The sequence below is a fragment of the Cryptomeria japonica genome, chromosome 11 (assembly GCF_030272615.1).
Source record: "Cryptomeria japonica chromosome 11, Sugi_1.0, whole genome shotgun sequence".
Taxonomy (NCBI): domain Eukaryota; kingdom Viridiplantae; phylum Streptophyta; class Pinopsida; order Cupressales; family Cupressaceae; genus Cryptomeria; species Cryptomeria japonica.
The window spans coordinates 551763609-551776363 of record NC_081415.1 but is presented as its reverse complement, the minus strand read 5'-3'; the positions used below and the strand labels follow the sequence as shown (position 1 = coordinate 551776363).

General features: G+C 35.2%; 1 protein-coding gene across 4 annotated transcripts in view; it reads right to left on the bottom strand.

The window, feature by feature from the left end:
* The window catches only part of LOC131050276 (valine--tRNA ligase, mitochondrial 1), a 49070-nt gene extending 37401 nt beyond the window's left edge, over positions 1-11669 (bottom strand). Inside the window, exons 1-10 of one of the 4 annotated variants that reach the window (XM_057984475.2) lie at positions 11095-11669; positions 10943-11017; positions 5949-6011; positions 5592-5761; positions 5369-5441; positions 2665-2730; positions 2462-2545; positions 2253-2330; positions 1986-2069; positions 1763-1842 (exon numbers count right to left, since the gene is read on the bottom strand). In XM_057984475.2, the coding sequence (XP_057840458.2) occupies positions 1763-1842; positions 1986-2069; positions 2253-2330; positions 2462-2545; positions 2665-2730; positions 5369-5441; positions 5592-5761; positions 5949-6011; positions 10943-11017; positions 11095-11232 (911 nt within the window). In that variant the 5' untranslated portion in view covers positions 11233-11669. The remainder of the gene's footprint in view (positions 1-1762; positions 1843-1985; positions 2070-2252; positions 2331-2461; positions 2546-2664; positions 2731-5368; positions 5442-5591; positions 5762-5948; positions 6012-10942; positions 11018-11094) is intronic. The other 3 variants (XM_057984476.2, XM_057984477.2, XM_057984478.2) reach the window with 3 other exon arrangements.
* Positions 11670-12755: the final 1086 nt, after the last annotated feature.

Below are 12755 nucleotides of genomic sequence, written 5' to 3'. Positions count from 1 at the left end.
TGGCACTATTGGTTATGGGCTGAAGTATTCACTTAATACCTCAATCTTCTTGGAAGGCTATTCAGATTCAGATTGGGCAGGAAGTGTCAAGGACCGGAAAAGTACTTCGGGTATCTGTTTCAATTTGGGCTCTGCAGTAATCTCTTGGGCATGTAGGAAGCAATCTTCGATAGCATTAAGCACTGCAGAAGTTGAGTACATTGTAGCATCCGTTGCATCTAGGGAAGCAGTGTGGCTTCGCAAACTTCTGGTTGGATTATTTGGTCAATCTAGTGGTCCTACCACCATTCATTGTGATAATCAAAGTTGTATAAAGATGTCAGTAAATCCTGTGTTCCATGATCGGTCCAAACATGTGGAAACGCACTATCACTTCATTCGAGATATGGTGCAAAGAGGCACCATTCAGCTAAAGTATATTAGCACAGATGAACAGGTTGCAGATATTCTTACCAAACCCTTATCCAGAGTGAAGTTCGAATACTTCAGAGACAGACTTGGTATTGTGGAAAATGAAACCCTAGTTGAGAGGGAGTTCTAATCTCAGTGACTCTATCTGCAGCATTTTAATCATTCTTGCTTGTGTGCAAGAATGAAAAGTATCCAATCTATGCTTGTGTGCTAAATGGAAAATTGTAATTATGTAAAGACCCACTTGTGTATTACACTTTCTATGCTTGTGTGCTAGAACCATCCTATGCTCGTGTGCTAGGTGGAAGACGTAATTCTATGCTTGTGTGCTAGATCCATTCTATGCTTGTGTGCTAGATGGAACTCTAAAGGTTCAGATTATGTATTCTCTTCTTCCCTAGTTAAGAGGGAGTGTTGTTTATAACTAGGTAAGAAGGGTTCGGATTGCCTTAAGGCAACATCCAAACCCATATAGGACTGGGTCCTATCCTAAAAGGGTAACGTGCCCCCAAGATAGGACCAGCCCCATACCTCCACGCCACATTAAAATATGTACCACACCACAATAAATCAAATTGGCGCCAAAATGCATTAAGGCCGACTTGAAATTATATGGGTTAAAAGCTCATATAAATAAAGTTCAAATGCAAACTCAAATCACTCATTCAATTTCACATGCAATCAGCAAAATAGCTCTGCAATTAAAGGTGCGAAATATAATAGAGGATTGTGCGAATTAGTTCAAGAAGATAGAAGGCATTTGGTATTCCTTGTGGCAGACTTGGTGTAATTAGACGGGCAGATCTGATATGTTAAAAGGGAGCAGATCTGAAGAGTCAAGCTGAGTATTGTATTGATGCAATTAAGATTAAATACATAATCTGACATGTGGGTCTTTAGTGCTGGGTTTTTCCTCCTTGGAGGTTTTCCCAGGGTATTTGTGTTGGTCTCTTGCTCTCTTGTTTTCATTCTTGCATTTACTTGATTATGGTTTACTTAATGTTAGCAAATAATTAAATGCTACAAATCTGATTACTGAACTAGGTCACAAATTTAACATATTCTAGGGTATATATTCTCTCCATTCACAGTATTTTGGGGGAAAACCTCCAATAGCCTCTGAAACTCAAAATAGATGCGCCATAAAGATCTTTACTGTGAGCTAGGGTTAATTGGTTTGATCCAACAGAACCATTAAGGGAAGCGCTAACAAAATAAGATAGATTGAGACTGCCGCGATATCCATCCAACATAAAGGCCACGTAATATCCATCCAACATAAAGGCCGCATCACAAATGAAATTTCCTATCAAAAAAATGCATAGATAAATAGATGATCACAAGAAAATACCTGTAAATAAGACCCTGTTTATAAAGCCGAACAAAAGCCTCTGTTACTGCATTTGATCTTTTCTCATCCATGGTGAAACACTGTATAAAAGCATGAATAAGAAATTGTTATAGCATCTGCAGAGTATCATTTGGCAAAATGTGACAAAATACTTCTTTGTGATTGAAATCCAGGGTGCAACATAGAGGTACTCAACAATCTACAGAAAAGCATAATTTCTGACCTCCCGTGACCAATCAAGTGTGGCTCCAAGACGACGCTCTTGATTCAAAATTGTTCCTCCATATTCTTCTTTCCACTTCCAGACCTACAAATAGATCATAGAATTAGTTGCAAAAAACTCAAATAGGCTGCGATAAAAAAAAAAAGTGTCCATCTAAGAACAACTCTCAAAACATGTTTTGAAGGTTTACCAGACTTAGCAGCTACCTATTTACTGGTCCTGTATGATCAATCACTAAATCCACTAAAATGTAATAATTATTCTCACCTCTGCCACAAATTTCTCACGTCCAAGATCATGCCTTGTTAGCCCTCTATCACGCATTATCTTCTTTTCCACCACCACCTATAAAGTGCAAAACACATTAGCTTTCAACATTCACAAGGCTACTGTCTATTAAAACATGTCCATGAATATCAGAACAAACTGACAACAGGAAATATAATGTGCAGTGCCAAAGCAATAAACATTTAAACCTGTGTTGCTATTCCAGCATGGTCCATCCCAGGCACCCAAAGAGTATTATAACCACTCATCCTTCGCCACCTAATGATGGTATCCTGGAAGCAAAGAGAGCTGCTATGATAAAATAGTACAAAGAAAACAAATTGATATCCAAAGGAAAAAGCAAGAAACATAATCAGAATCCAATAAAAACAAAGTATAGTTACAGTTGTACCTCAATAGCAGACATAAGACCATGTCCTATGTGTAGAGCACCTGTAACATTTGGTGGAGGCAACACCTGGAATAAATAACCAAAAAATTAATAAAAGCAAATGTCTTTGAATGTCCAAAGAAGAGTACAGGATTATATTTATACAGAAACGTGCATGTAATGAAACAGCAAACATTAGATGTTTCTCCTCTTTTATTTATCTTAAATTTTTCAATCAAGGCATTACAACTTAAGATATAAGGTATATCTCATTCTCAAACAAAACTTAATAAATGCAGATGTCTTTGAATGTCCAAAGCAGAGTACAAGATTCTATTTGTACAAAAATGTGCCTGTAATGAAACAGTAAACATTAGATTTTCTCCACTTTACTATTTTAAATTTTTCATTCAAGACGTTACAACTTAAGATTAGGTATATCACATTCTCACACAATTTCAGATCTATCAAAATCTCAAATTTAAGACTCATAATCATTAATAACAGGTTTTTCCTTAAATTCCACAATTTTTTTATGACGGAACAAAAACAATTTATACTAAGCAATATCTTCATCAAAAATACTTTTCTTTTTCCTTTTAGTACCTTCATTTTCATTACAAAGATCCTCATCTAAAATCTCTTTAGGAATCTTTTTAAATTCATAGATACTAGAGAATCTGGAAGTCCTTTTGAAATCATTAAAAAAAATCGCTCAAAGCAAAGCCCATTCCGTAGGGAAGAACACTAAGAAGCAATCCACATTTCATACCTGTGGTTTGAAGGGAAATATTCATCAAATAATTACTGTATCTTTCTATTAAGAGACACTAGGGCAGTGGTTCAAAACATATTCCAATGAATCTTTCGAATAGATATTGTCATTCACATATGATGGATCCCATAAATATTTCCTTTCACTGATGCTAATGCTTGTTACTTTGAGTCCAATGGACCTGATTTGGTCATTTTACGAGTTCAATATAATTTCATTTCACCTCCATTCCCTGCGTCCCCTAAGTCATTACAAAATTCACTGAGTATCTTGCTTAAACCTTTGTGCTCCAAGTTTTGCAAAGATTTAATAAATTTTAGATACCACAGTGACTTGCCTGTTCTTTGCTTGTGAACATTTATGAACCACATATAGGACACCATCTTTCCATGAAAGTTTCGAAATTTGTAAACCTGCCAAAAATCTCAACTTTGTTGTTGATCCATTTGTCATTCTTTTGTAACAAACCAAAGCCCATACAAATAGGATCTTAAATCCTCTCTACTGCACAAGATGGTGAATCAGTGGGGTTTTACCGTTTGCTTCCCCAAAACTGATCAAAGAATGTCTCATGCAAGAAATAATGTGGAGCTTGAAGAGTACACCGCAGCAAGTTCAGACCTTTCAAGACGTGAATGGAATACAGATACACCACTTCCAAGTCAAAAATGAACTCCCCTGTAATGTACTTTTCCAGCCAAACACATGGCCTAAAACAACTTCCCACTATTTCATTTAATATTTAATATACACTCTATTCATAATGCTCATGCTCTAGAAAATGACATGGTTTTCCATATTCATTATCATCATATTTTTCTACATTTCTTATGTGGTTTTCTCGAGTATGTCCCCTAAAAGTGTAACTATAACTAATGGTGACAAAACCCACCGGCACACTTACTAGTGCATGTAATATGATCAAACAGCCATCTTACTCAGGAGACAAAAATCTTCAAAACACGTGCTCTAGCTTTAAAAGTCATTCCCAATCATACATGTGCTGTCTGAAGCATTGTATGCTTCCATCCTCACCTATTTGAGGAAAGATAAGTGTGTCCATTGTTATGGGAAATCCAAATGTCAAGTATCAGTTCAAACATTAAACTAACATCTCAATCACTTAAGTGATTCTGACTTCTTGAACTTCAAGGAAATTTAAATTGGCATGCATCGGTTGATATGTAAGCATCACTCCAGAGAATTGCTGACTATGCTAAACTGAAACACAGCATTGATATTCTCCATCTAGATTGGCCGATTTATTAGTTATGAGTTTCAAAATTGTTCTTTTGGCATTTCCATTATAACTAACAAGATGCAAAAGTGAACTGACCTGAGAAAGTAATATAGGTTGATTGTAGATCATATAAAATTGAAAATCCAGAAGTATTGTTCCATGTGAGCAATTTGAATTATATGGATTGATGTGTACCCAAAACTATTCTCCATTATGTTTATGAACAAAACAGAACTGCTCCTATTGATAGAATAATGAATTTTTTATCAAAATCTGGAATATATGTTTAGTACCCATGTTCTTGACTTCATCAGAATCATGAAACACAACATATAACAAGTATCTGCTGATGATCTCAGGTCTTTCATCATATAACCAACCTAAAATAATATATGTTGTACCTAAAAGCAATATCCAAAAACAATATGTAGCTGTGTAAGTGTTTAAGATAGGCCAATATCACCAATGGAAATTAAGGAGTTACAGCCAAGATAGTTTATTAAGCAAAAATAGTAATATTAGATTATTATGTATGTTCAATCATTAGAAACCTTAAAGACCGACTCTTTCTCAAAAAGGCACTATAATGTCTTGAAACCCAGGCTGCTCAGCTCTGATATTTCATCAACTCTAATATTCAAATTTAAAACCTTCTCCCATGATAATAGTTATCTTAATCTTTCCTAAACCAGAAAGAGAAGATCACATACAATTACAAATGGACGCTTTTTGCTGTTTGCATCAGCCACAAAAAAACGAGACTTCTCCCACCATTGATACCATCTGAGAAAGAAAAGTTTAAATTAGCTTAAAAAAAATGGTTGTGAATCAAGATAAAACATATTATAATCCTTGCAGACTTCAACAAAACATACTAATCAGTACCATCTACAACCTTCTAACACCTTAAGAATCATAAAAAACATTACTTACGCAGTTTCCACAGTACTTGGATTATATGCTTTGGCCATTTCTGGAGCAAGCCTTTTCTTCTCACCAAGAGGAGTTGGAGGATCTTGATATTCCTCTTGATTTTCATCTGACACAGACTTCTTTGCTGCTTTTTGCTCAGCTTTCTTGGATGGCTGTGATCCCTTTTCAGCCTGTTTACAAACTTGAGAATATGAGAACAAGAAAAATAACTGCCCACTTCTAACCTAACAATATAAATTGGAAACATTAAACAATGTACTTCTTGGTAGCACATATTAAAACACATAAAAGTCCCTATTAAACTTAAAGATTTCACCATCACCATTGCAGAAAGATGTAAAGTATAAATAGCCCAACCTGAGCTTTCGCAGCTTCAGCTTTCTGTGCTGCTTTAAGTTTCTTCAACTCCTTTTCCCTTGCCTGAATAGTTTTCAAACTTATGAACATCAGTGACACATACATTGACAACTCTCACATTGATTAATACACCACAGCCATGACGAATCCAAGCTCCAAAGAATCTTCCTATTTATAGAACATGCTAGTCTCGAAAATAGTAACAGATTTTGGACAGATATACAACTTTTCATGCAGGAAACTTCAATATCAATTAATAAATGAAGAAATAAGCAAACAATAATGGCTCTGGGGAAAAAAAGTCTAAGATTTGACTAGGGAAATATACACACACTAAACTGTTCACCAATGTCAGCTAAATTTTTCCTTTAGTTGAACAAATAGATAAAATGGTATCAACCCTCATTCCATTGTAACACACAAGAGAAGTGCACTATAAGCTTAGAAACTGTTTCCAATAGGTATCTATTCATACAAAATTCAAACACGACTTGCACCCAACTTGTCCATTTATAGACAATTTTATACTGCCACTTTAACATGCAGAGTACCCCCAAGTCACGACAATAATGGCTCTGGGGGAAAAAAGTCTAAAATTTGACTGGGGAAATATACACATACTAAACTGATCACCACTGTCAGCTAAATTTTTCCTTTAGTTGAACAAAAAGATAAAATGGTATCAACCCTCATTCCATTGTAACACACAAGAGAAGTGCACTATAAGTTTAGAAACTGTTTTCAATAGGTATCTATTCATACAAAATTCAAACACGACTTGCACCCAACTTGTCCATTTATAGACAATTTTATACTGCCACTTTAACATGCAGAGTACACCCAAGTCACGGGCTGGCTGCCTGGGAATTGCCTTGACCTCTACTACCCACAAACACCACCTGCCTACTACGACAATCTAAATCCCTGATTTAGTCAACATATAATATGCTTTATTTCCTGATTTCCTCAACAAAACCTATACCAGAAAGCATATTAAAAAGATAAACACATGCAATAAGGTTCCACTCAAAAACTTTGAAACTATTTAATTTGTCAACCACATTCCACTCGAACAACAGAAACAATGAAATTTAATAGATTGATCTCAATCATGTAAATTAGACAGATTGATCAGAAGGACAACAGAGCTTACAGCTGTCTGTGCTATAGCAGCAAAAATCTTTTGAAGAAAAAAACAGCAGACCAAAAGCTGTCTGTACAATAGCAGCAAAAATCTTTTGGAGAAAACAACAGCAGACCAAAAGATCAAGATTTTTTCAAAAAATCAGGATTTAATTGAGAAAATCAGATGTTCAAAAAATGTAGAAATATGTTAAAAAAAAATACAGAAGACAAAAACTATTGCTTTTTTAAATTTGAGGGCATTTTATTAGCAACGAAATATTGAGAGCAAATAAAATTGAGAGCACGGCTTAGGGAATGGCAACCCCTAGCGGCTTTGAGAAGCAGCACTCCTAGCATACTCTTTGTCACAATACAGGACAAGGTCGAGGGGTCCAGCCCCCACCACAAAGCCCAAATTAAAGCCTTCAAAATCACACAGACCTTTATAGCACATGCCATTTTTACAATTTTATCACTTTTAACAAAGCTACAAGATTCCTCAAAACCTTTCAAAAATTGCTTTATTTTCAAGCTTTTAGAATTGAGTGTTTTCAATTTTTTATCATTTTTCTGATTAATAGTTATATAATATTAATACAATAAAATGGAATAAATGTAAATTAAGAACATTAAAATAAGATTGATAAAAATTTATAATTTATTATCATATAAAGAAAAACTGAATATGAGGATCCTCTTCTATTTGATAGTGGGATAATTTTGCTCGGGAGGTGATAATGATTATTCAAATGGATATAAGGGGGTATTCACCCATTAAGGAGAAGGAACGGCGATGGAAGATGTCATAATAATAATGAATGGCAAGTGCAAAGTGATTATACTTTAGCATTATCCAAGTGACATATTTTGTCAGGATGCTTCAAGAGGGCTCAGTGTTACTTGTCAAGGTGTTGATTGTTTGCATAGATTGTGCAAAGGCTCAGTGTCATGGCATCTTCTACTGACTTGCAATGTGAAGGTGGTAGAATGAGGGTTAGTAAGCAAAGGAAGATGGTTACAGAGAAAAAACTTCAAAACAACGCCAGCATTCATTCTCTGGCAAAGAATTATTGATCAATTTCATGAACTCGGTAGACAAGGAGATTAAAGAGCTTGACCTTTGGCTCTAGATAGTAAGGATATGGGAGTGGTCGGGGAAAAAGTATGGGCATGTTCCCTAGTGTCTGTATCCACTCAGCAGTGGCGAAATTGTTGTTGGACCCTAATTAAACTCGCAATAGTTAAAACATGTTTGACCAGCTCAATCTCTTTGTCATGCTTCTATGTTGTCTATGGCTGCCAGTTCCTTTTATGTTACATGACAATATCAATGATGTGCTGCATCAAGCAAAGGCTTATTTTGACTATTTTCCACAGCATTTTCATGCTAACAAAAATCCCCAACTTTGTTCCCATCTTTTACAGACTCATGTGATAAATTTTGTTGGGTTCGGGTTTTGTTCTGGGTAGAACCGTAGATGTGTTACAATGACTTCAATCTGGTGGGATGGGTAAAAATTGAAAACTAAATATCTAGCTCTATTTGTTAAAGTAAGACTTCTCTGCCTTGGTCTAACCCCTCACAAAAACCTAGCCTTTTTGGTTCCTTGTCCTAAACCAAGTTTTTTTATCAAAAAATATATATAATTATATTAAAATATTATAATTTTATTAATATTAAATATTCAACTTATTAAATTTTAATACTAATAACTTATGTTACCCCGAGTTTCACGGCTATATAAAAATAGGGAAAATCAAAATATATAGGGAGATTTACAATATTCATACAAAAACATGGATAAAGCATGCACATATACATTATAGAACCTTAACATATAAGAACTAGTAGAGTTCTTATGCCAAATTTGTGTTAAATTGAGAGTCAAAGTCAAATTGCTTATAGAATTCATTGTCAAAATTCACTGTCAATATGCAGAATTTATGGGGACGTCCCCTGGGAGTCCCCTGTCCATGGGACGGGGACGCCTGAAAAAAAATCCGGGGACGCGTCCCTGGGAAACATAGCTAATAACAAAAAACTAAATACATGTAAAGCAAATTTGTTAGGTCTTGCCTTCTAGGAAGGAGCCATTTTTTCTCTCCAACCAAACAAAATCTAAGATTTTCTACAAGCAATGGCTAACAAAATCGCACTAGCAATAGGGCACACAAACAATAACACTTGTTCATAGTAGAATGAGATGATAATGCCAAATTGACAAAACCAAAAATAAATTTAAATCCCATAATTATAGCTTTAACATGAAGTTTATTCAGCAGGGACCATAAACTCCACGTGGCTAACAATTAACCTGAAAAATGAATATCAAATACATGAAGCATAAACTATACTGTGACTACAAAAGCTGGGACACAAATCGTGACTAAAATTCACTACCTTTCCTCTTGTATTTCCTTCGATTCCCTTCCTCTGAAAATCACATTTTTTCCTTGGACAGAAACTAGTATTTTATAATATTAAACAGAATTAATATTTTCTTCACACCTCTGCAAAAATGCAACCACAACTGCATTTACCACTGGATTCTGCCCATGACTGCTGAGAAATGAAATCAGAATCCTTCTAACCACCAATGTAAAAGAGTTTGCAAAACCAACAGGACTGTAAATACATCCCTCACAACTGTGGATGCTTTTAACATCATGTAAGACCATAGATGGATAAAAAAATCAAAACTCAAAGTCGAAATTAGAAGGAAACTGTCAAATAACGTTAGAACCCAGAATTAAAGGAAAATAATTGATAAGACAACGTTGATTACAATTTTGGAAGGGGGCTTTCACAAAACCTGGGAGTTCGCAACTTCTATGATTAATCACAAATTTTTCACGATTCCTGCTTAAGTGGTCTTAACCACCAATAAAGGGCCTGAAGCTTAAGACATTGTTGCCTCATTCTGATGATTTAAATCTTTTTGAGTTGATTTTGATTAAAAATTCTTCTATATTACTCATCATAGTGAGGTATAAGGTAAGGTCAAATTTTAGATCATAGTCTGGCCAGCATACCTACTGGACATATGAGATTTCCCTTGTTGACACAATAGGATTTTTTCACATTACCCTTATAAATATTATTCAAATTTTTACGCCTTGGGTCTCAACATCATGACCAACCAAACCGTCAATGCCACATTGTTGCTTGTGCCTATTTCTTTCAGGGGAGAATCTTCTCGAGGCACATTAGATTACTTAGTCTGGACTGTTTGACTTCCAAAAGTAGAATTGTCTGTGTAACGAAAAATAAGCTGGGCTTGGAGATTGTTTCAAGATTTACGCACTAAATACAATAGGCACATTGTAAACAAACAGGATTTATGGTTTCTATCTCTGAAACAGCTCGACGCCAACCAAAACTCACCCAGATTGAACAGATTGATGGGCAATAAACAATAAAGTGGCTACAATCTCATTCAAAAATACAGCTAATAGACCTATTCTAATGCCTCCAAGTGGACATTAAGTTTTCAGAAAACTGACAATTTGAAGAAAACCATCTTGGATCTGTGATTTTTGTTTCAAGATTAACGTACTAAAACAAAAGATTTTTTATAAACAATTAGGATTTATGAGTTCCATCCCTGCAAACAGCCCGAGGGAAACCATAACCCAACAACGATCGAATGCACTAATAAGCAATAAGCAATGAAGTGGGCACAATCTCATCCAAACATACGGCAACTAACCTATGATGACGTCCCCGGATGGACATTAGGTTTTGAGAAAAGTGTCAATTTGTAAAAACCATTATGGATTTTGGAAACACGTGTATATATCAGGCCAAGAGATATGCACAAATCCAGTCTGAAATATCAAAAGATGCAGGGGGGCAGAATTTTGGTTACCTTTTCCTCCTTCTTCTTCTTTTTCTCGGGATCTTCTTCTTTCTCTCCATCTGCCTGTGGCATTTCCTTCACCTGCTATTAATGAAGATTAATTTAGGAAAGAGAAAAAGAAAGACCTCTGTTTAGAAAGAAGACTAACGAAATTTTCTAACCGGCGCCATATGGGTGATCGAAGCTACTGAAAGTCTGTTCAGATCAGTCACCCTGAATATAGGAGAGTTGGACAAACAGGAAAAGAGGGTGCTGCCTCCTCTCAGTGTCAATCTTAGGCTTAGGCTTGCTTGTTTCATGCACTCATCCCTGCCTTGTTCTTTTGATGCAACACACTTTTATATCATACGAGGATTTTAGGATTTATGGAAGCAAAAACAAGTAATGGTCTTTATTCTTAAAACCCTACTGAAACGGTGAGCATCTTTACCATAAGGTCTGGCTAGATACAGCGTGATTCCGAATTTTAGCTTTTTCCCCAGGTTATTGTTTGTGTTAAGATTTGAATTTGGGGTTAAAGGCATTCAAAGAAATCAACCTTGCCCATACCCAGATGACAACAAACCAATTTAAAATCCAATATGAATGTAAATAACAGATCGACCTATCCACAAAGGAAAGAGGAGGGCGTGGTCAATGCTGGATTTAGGAAGTAAAAATCTGCACTTTCCAGCCAAGTTAATATACATATCAAACAAATTAATAAAACCTATCAATTCGATTTACATTCAAAAACTGCATAAAGAAATAAGGATGAGAAGGGGCGATAAAAACTAAAAGCCATTTCAAGTTAGCTTGTTTTGTAAGTTATTAAACTAGTATATTTATATTTAAAAAATATATGTAAAATATGTGGAAAGATGTCTTATAATAAAAAAAAATTATATGTAAAATAATTGTTTTTCTAAAATATTAAACATCAAGAATACAAATCCATTGAAATCTTGCATGCAAAAAATTGTGAATCTAGTTGCAGACAAGTGGTGAGGGTTCTATTTTATTTGGAGTAATAAAATAACACCTCCACAAACGCTGAAACATGGCATATTTCATGCATTTACCTGTCATTTGTATGTCATTTTTTTTAAAATGGATTTTTGTTTACGGACACTTTGATGTCATTGTAGATGCCCCTCGGCATTATTAGCAATTTCATTTTGGTGTGCAATGGGTATGTAGAAGACGTGTGGAAAGTCAATTAGAAAAGAATTTGGTCTATTAGATGCATACATTTGTGTAGTACATCAGGTCGATTGGTAGGCCAACTAGATAATGATGTTGTTTGTGCAACAAAGGTAATAATAACCTTTAGCATGATTAGTGAAGTCTTTCCCTTTGTGCCCCGACTCTTATACATTGGTGATGTTATCTTGTGTGTCTTTGTGCTTATCGTGATACCTTGTGTGCACATTGGTATGTAATGCAACATGTGAATGACACTTATAATGTGAAAAAATTGTTGAAGTATATTAAGTTTTCACTTTGTCTCATAAGTGTCATGATCTTTTGGCTTGAGTGCATAAAGTTTGGAAGTCTATTAGAATTTTACTTTTTTCAATGGAATATTCCACTTATCAACTGAACCATCTATGAGAAATTATCAATGCAGAAGTGATATTTTTAAATCAACTATGCATTCACTTACAAGGACTGAAATACGAATGGAACAAAACCTCTAAATCAAGAAGATAATCAGGCACCACTACCCACAAGTTCATGTTGTGTTTGCAATTAGGAAAGAGGGAGAGATAGGAGGGATAGAGAGAGGGGGGCGCAAGGGAGCGGGGGGTAAGGAGATAGATATGGAGAGGAAGATAGAGAT